Below are 6,564 nucleotides of genomic sequence, written 5' to 3'. Positions count from 1 at the left end.
ATGGCGAGGAGAAATCAACTAGCTTTGACATTAGGGGTAAATACCAGGCACTACAAGAATTCCATATAGTTCATATCATATAATAGGGTATCCAATGACGGGTGTCCTCCAAATAAAGCAAAATAATCATAAAAGCTTATTAGATGCTGAGTTTTCAAGAGAGAGAGAGAGAGCATAACTATGTGAGAACCCGCCAGTCAGATTGCAGGCAAACAATCACATCATAGAAGAGACGACAGAACCCATGAAATCACCTCAGAAATACTGAGTTCAAAAGGTCCTTCCAACCGGACTCTAAGCAAGTTCCTGAAACCACCAAACAGCAAGTAGTGAAGATATTAGATATGATTGCTCAAGTTGCCTAATAGTGGAATTCTTGCAGCAAGCCATGAAATCAACTCCATCCATTGATTTTAGGATCTATTCTAATTATAGTAGTTAAATACATAACTTTAAATATATCTATTTGATTATTTTGGTTCAGTGAAATATATATATATATATATATATAGTATTTTATCCAAAAAAATTTCTTTTAAAGATATACATTCATTCATTTAGTTTGGTTCTGGATTTTGGAATAGACGTGCATATAAAAGTAGAACGAAATGGCTCCGCAAGTAATCAAAGTGAACAAAGAAAAATGATCTCATATTTAGCCTGTTCAGCTCAATTATTACTTTACTAAGTTACTTACACACCCATAAAAGTGACCTAACAAAAAGAACATTAAGTGGAAGACTGTGGCTTGGATTTAAATTGACCTCAAAGTTGTACAAAAAAGAAAGGCATCCAAGGCTATGCCTGTTTCATCCATGCCTGTATTGGCCACACTACATCAGTTATACCCCCCACAGGCATGCATAAAGAGCAATTCCGCTTTGGTTATTAGTGGTAAAATTATTGCATTATGAAATTCGGGAATTTGATGGAAAGCAAGGATGGCTGTCAATTTAGTGGCAGGTTTATCAACTATACTAGCTAGCTATCCAGCAAGGAAAACTTTCAGGAAAGGCTGAAAAATAAAGTTTAACTTTTCCCCTGATTTAGTTGCAAAAATTACTCCAAATTGGCACAATATCTAAACCTAATTGGCCATTTAAGTATGCTATGCTGTTTTCTCACAGTAAGGGGTCAAGTGGAGCAAAGAACACTAATCACTCATACAGGATTGCTCATAGCTTGATGCTTGAAACAGAAGACTTGGAAACAAAATTTCTGACAGATATAGTTCGTGCAAGAGAAATTGACAGAAACGCTATTTTTCTGACAAAAAATAAGATGCAAATGCTTATCACAAAATAGAGAGAGAGAGAGAGAGAGACAGAGACAGAGACAGTACTCAGAGTAACTTATGAGGCATGTTCAGTATTATTTCACTCACCAGAGGGATATTAAAGTGCATTATAATGCTGAAGAAGAGAACCGTTGAACTGCACTTGGTAGCCATTCTTCAAAGTAGGACACGTAATCAGTCTCTGCCTGAGAGAGGGCTCCAAGAGGAGTAACAGTAATCTGAAATAAAATTTTGAGTACCATGTGAATTACAAGCTATTTAATAAAAAAAGTTGCATCAAGTTTAGCAGAAATACCCACATATCCTTCCTGAAGAAATTGCTGATCCGTATCATCATCATCAACTTGGGCTCCTCTTACCTAGAAAGATTGAAAAACAATTTCTAAATCAAACAAGATTTGGGATGTAAACGCCCTTCCAATCATACTTTAGGCATTCAACTTCTAACTTATTTACAAGTAATGCAGAACCAGGTTTCAAATAACATGCTTTAAATGACTTTCCCACTTGATAATACATACCAACATTCTAGCCATTTTAGCCATCCAAATAAAAGATATTAACTTTTTCTTCAAAGTAGCCATCTTTTTATGCATAGTTTCATGTGGAAGAAAGCTGGTTAATAATGTTTAATGAACATTGCATAATCAAAGTGAATCCAACTTAGCAGAAAAGTATTTTTACAATAAAAAATATACCAAGAGAATAAGGGATCACCTCTCTTTGGAAGAAGAGATGTCCTCCTGCTATTGTCGATGTATCAATTTCTGTCCTTGCTGATGAATCTGACTCCATTTCCATTGTGGATAACATCTTTCCTCCTTGCCTTTCAGAAGTAATTTGCCTCCACCCCATTTTGAATATAGTTTTACCTTGTTTAGTCAACTTATATCCCTTTTTGAGGTAGAAGAAACGGCCAAAATAATCATTATAAAAACATCCAGAATAAATACATGGTAGAATTACTAATGTTCATATGATGAAGTAGATGCCAGTAATGAAGGTATTGCATAACAAAGCAAATTAATAAAACATTACCTACTATAGTAAAACTTAACAAAGCAAATTAATAATCATTACCTACTATCATAAAACTAACAATCAGGGGACAAAAAAGAAAAAACACTTGAAACAGAGAAATTTAACACATCTAGATAGACAAAGAGAAACAATTCATTGAGGGGGGAAGTAATTGAGATATAAAATCAGCCTGCCATGCAAAGATGTTAGCTGAGCCCTTCCTTTCTGAACTTAAGCAGGAAATGAAACCCTTAGCCCTTTCATTTACCTAAGTATTTTCCATCATAAACCTAAGAGAAATTTTCTATATATTCAGCAAACAAACAACAATAACAACCATGAACAAGGTTAGAAATTGATAAAAAGTAAATTTGGAAGTAACTGCGTGGCAGCAAGAAAGTGGAAAGCCCTAAAGGAAACAAGGCAAAGCTAGCCTGATGCCTGCTAAAAGTGGGGTCCTTTGAAAAGAAAATTTAAGATGCAACTTTGTAAACCAATTCCAACAAGTTTTCAAGTTGAGACCACCTGAAGAAATTAGACATAATACAGGAAATAAGGAATTTAATTGACAAAGCTACAGCACAGCAAAACAAATTAGGGGAATATATGCCCTTTAGCGAAGTGCAAAGATGAAGTATTTGAGAAATGATTGTCATATAATGTGAACATAACCTCTAGCCTAAAATGTAGGACTGATGAGAATTAAAAAAAAAAGGCTGAAATAGACAAAATCAAGACAGATATTGGCAAAAGGGATTTTTGAGCAAACAACACCTCTGTCAAATGCTAGCACTAATCAAACACTTCTCAACCTAGCCCCACACGACACAGCTATCAGATTAACGATATCAGAATTGATAGCCAACAGGTTAGATGTTGAGTATCTAAAAGACAGGGACTCTAGACACACAAAATATTCAAGGATTTGTAGTGGCAAATGTTGGCAATCTAATTTGAAATTTACCTTGTGGTTGGCAAGATCTGTCGGCAGATCTATATTCAAAAAGCCTCTTAGAGGATAACTTTTGTTCTTAACCTCAGCTATGATTGCATTGAAGATTGGCAAGCAAGCCTCAGCAGCAAGAATATAGTCATCGACACTGCTCTTACCTCCAACCCTGAAATTCCATACCAAGAATAATCAAATAAGAAGGCTTGTACATACTAGAGAAGAAACTGCAGACTAGTTATAAAGATCCTTTTATACAAGCATATTGTTATGGGTATATATCCACATACCAGTCATATGATATAGAGACAGCAGGTATGTCATTGAAGAAGGCTTCTCGAGCACCAGCAACTGTACCAGAGTAGATGCTGCTTCCAATAATAGGCTAAATCGGTCACAATTAGTAAAAACAGACTTTTCCTATAGAACCACTATGTAAACTGCAGCATTTACAACTATGGTACAGAGCCATGGCTAATAACAATGAAATCAGGAGCTAACTAATATATAGAAGGTATATAAAGAAAATAAAGAAAATAAAGAAAAAGAGATTGCTAACATGTGATAACCACAGTTGCTGCCCATGTTTATGCCACTGATTACCTGTGTATGGAAAAGGAGAAAGTTAACAACTAGCAACACAATCTAAACGTGATAAACAACAAATTTTAGGGAAAAAAAATTATTGATCTTTCTGTGACATGCCACACCAGGGTTTAGTCCAAAAAGGAGTTACCAAACCACATTGTCTCAAATGTGAAAGTATCTCCTCAATATGCATAATCATGGAAAACAATATCTAAATTACTGCAAAAATTTAATATGCGAAACATCTATCACAGTAGAACTCAATACAACCAGATTACTACCAGATCAGGAACTGTGGAGAAGAGTGCTTCTGAGATACCCAAAGAAGTACAATCAGCCGGGGTTCCTGCAGAGAATCCATAAAGAATTGCAAGTTTGAAACTATGTCTAAAAACCGACTAACATCTTCAAATAACACATACTAATATCAATGTAAACTAAACATGGTAATGCATTGTTTTACATTTGAGGAATGATCATCCTCAAATTTCTAAAACATTTATGTAATTAAATTTGGAACCCAAAATTATTTTTGGAAGGGAAGAAAAGGTAAATAAAAACAAACCAGAAACAGCATAAGCAGTTGCTCCATTGATATCTACTTGCTTTACAGAAACAGGGTGACGCCATGTGATACTATGACTAACGGCTGATTTCTCCCTGGGAAAAACAAAGAGAAGGAAAATTTTATACAACAATGACCACGACGATCCTATTATTTACAGAAGCTGCCACTAACTTTCATCAAACAGTTGTAAGATGTGATAATAAAACAGAACAATGAACTCCAAATAAAAAGCACGATCAGCCGCGAATCAGAACTGTGTACGTATATATAACGTATACACATGTATATACGTATACTAAAATTATAAATTTTACAAAAAATATAAAATATTATACAAATTTATTGAAAAGACGAATCCAAATTAGACCTGTTCATGCACCGGAACGGGTTGATCCCGTCCCGGTTGTAAATCTATGTAGAAAGGATATAAGAAATGTAATTACGTACGAATCAGGAGCGCAAACCAGGACGCGGAAACGATTGGAGGAGACGAGAACGCGGACGAGAGCTCGGAGGCCTGGAGCGTCGATTCCATCGTCGTTTGTCACCATCACTGCCGGCTTCTCATCGTAGCTATTATTCCTCTCCATTTTTGTCGGCCGATAGAAAACAAGGCGAGAGAGTCAGTAAGACACGGTAACACAAAAGATAAATGCGTCAGTACTTTATAGTCGAGCTCGACTGGGACATAGAGAGAGTGTCGCGCGTTTTCTGCACGCGCACGAGGCAATTTGCCTCAAACAGTAATTGCAGTAAGAACTGATGCAAAATCATATCGCTCTAACTCATGCACCGGTGTTCTGTACGTATGGATATGAATTTAAACAGAACATATGGAATTTTTTGTTTATATGTAATGGTTTTTTTTAATGATTTCAGGGAAAGCATAGCTGTTATAAGAAAAAAATTTTAATTCGAAATTAAAATTTTTATATTCTCATAAAATATTTTTAATCACTAAATTAAGGTGAAAAACAATTACTATTTTTTAGATCTTATAAAGTTCAATCTCGTAACATTAACTATAATTTTAATTTAAAATTTTTAACGTATAGATATGTACTTGCTTTTACTGTTATAAATATCTTAATAAATAAGTAAAATAAACTAATTATTTAGGTAAGTGTTTTCAAATTCAAGATCCAATAATAGGTCTCACTGAAATTACTAATGTTTAGCTAACTCGAAAGAAATTTTCTTTACTTTATATTAAGATAGGATGCATTGTTTTAACCCAAAAACAAAAGCGCCTTAACTTTAAAAAAGTTTCTTAATTTGGATTAATGGCATTTGTTTTTTAGAGCATCCTCCTGTCATTTATATCCCCACTCCACCCCATAGCAACCCAACCAAAAAAATAAATAAGTTTAGGATTTGCTGAGAAAATAATGGACTTGAAAATTTTCTCGTGTCAATAACAATTCTCACCCAAGACAATAAAAGACGATGAATAATTAAGCTATGTTCGATTTTATCATGGAGAGTTGCTTGTTGGTGGACCATATTACCATTGAGGAAGTCGTTTCTTAAGCTAACCCTTTTCTCCTAAAACAATTGAATACAAGATAATTAAATCATAAAAAAATTATATATATATATATGTGATTGTAGGTGAAATGGATGCCTTAAAGCTTAACTTAAAACCTCAGTTGAATCTAGGTTTTAAGTCTTTTGTCCTGTAATATCAAGTTTGAAAGAAAGAGATTATATGTGTATGTGTATGTGAATGTGTATGTGTTTTAAATTAAAAAAATCTTAATCTTAACGTCTATGATAATTTTGAGTTATAGTATTTATGTATGTTTTCGAGAGAGTAATTCGAAAGAGAAAGATCAGAAATCAATTAAAAATATTTTGCTTCAAGGGTTACATTATGATATAAGATTAGATTCTCTTAACATCATTTTCAGTGAAACTCAACAGTGGGAATTTATGCTAAACCAGAATAGAATAAATTTTAAAGTTTTGTACTCCATTCACGTTTTGGACAATGCACCTGTCAAGAGTACAGAAAACTTGTTTTTTTTTTTTTTTGTTCAAAGATCGAACAGTCAAATTTCATTTGATGGGCAAATTGTTAAGGGAACATTTTAGACAACTGGCTTTTAGAATATGCCCCTAACATCAGAATTCATGTAAAGC

The 6,564-nt window shown here is 34.0% G+C and overlaps 1 protein-coding gene across 2 annotated transcripts; it reads right to left on the bottom strand.

The window, feature by feature from the left end:
- On the bottom strand, positions 1 to 5,155 carry LOC111280009 (Survival protein SurE-like phosphatase/nucleotidase). 2 transcript variants are annotated; one of them, XR_016334774.1, is made up of 10 exons: positions 4,870 to 5,122; positions 4,420 to 4,514; positions 4,136 to 4,200; positions 3,826 to 3,869; positions 3,557 to 3,634; positions 3,282 to 3,435; positions 2,015 to 2,191; positions 1,593 to 1,656; positions 1,385 to 1,515; positions 1 to 306 (listed from the first exon to the last, which is right to left on the bottom strand). XR_016334774.1 is itself a non-coding variant. In XM_022867139.2 (10 exons), the coding sequence occupies exons 1-9, from the start codon at positions 5,010 to 5,012 to the stop codon at positions 1,405 to 1,407; spliced, it is 927 nt and encodes a 308-aa protein (XP_022722874.2). In that variant the 5' UTR covers positions 5,013 to 5,155; the 3' UTR covers positions 1 to 306; positions 1,385 to 1,404. The 2 variants fall into 2 exon arrangements, 1 of the variants encoding a protein (XP_022722874.2); XM_022867139.2 differs by having other exon boundaries at positions 1,597 to 1,656; positions 4,870 to 5,155.
- Between the last annotated feature and the right edge of the window lie 1,409 nt (positions 5,156 to 6,564).

This window comes from Durio zibethinus, chromosome 27, assembly GCF_047325235.1.
Source record: "Durio zibethinus cultivar Kanyao isolate XHJ-2024 chromosome 27, ASM4732523v1, whole genome shotgun sequence".
In the NCBI taxonomy this organism is placed as follows: domain Eukaryota; kingdom Viridiplantae; phylum Streptophyta; class Magnoliopsida; order Malvales; family Malvaceae; genus Durio; species Durio zibethinus.
This window is presented reverse-complemented; position numbering and strand designations above follow the sequence as displayed.

Excerpts from the sequence above, each read along its gene's own strand:
- LOC111280009 (XM_022867139.2), bottom strand. The coding sequence starts at position 5,012 with ATGGAGAGGAATAATAGCTACGATGAGAAGCCGGCAGTGATGGTGACA. Across the intron at positions 4,201-4,419 it reads AACTGCTTATGCTGTTTCTG|GAACCCCGGCTGATTGTACT; the intron begins GTTTGTTTTTAT and ends GATTCTCTGCAG. Across the intron at positions 2,192-3,281 it reads CAGATCTTGCCAACCACAAG|GGATATAAGTTGACTAAACA; the intron begins GTAAATTTCAAA and ends TACCTCAAAAAG.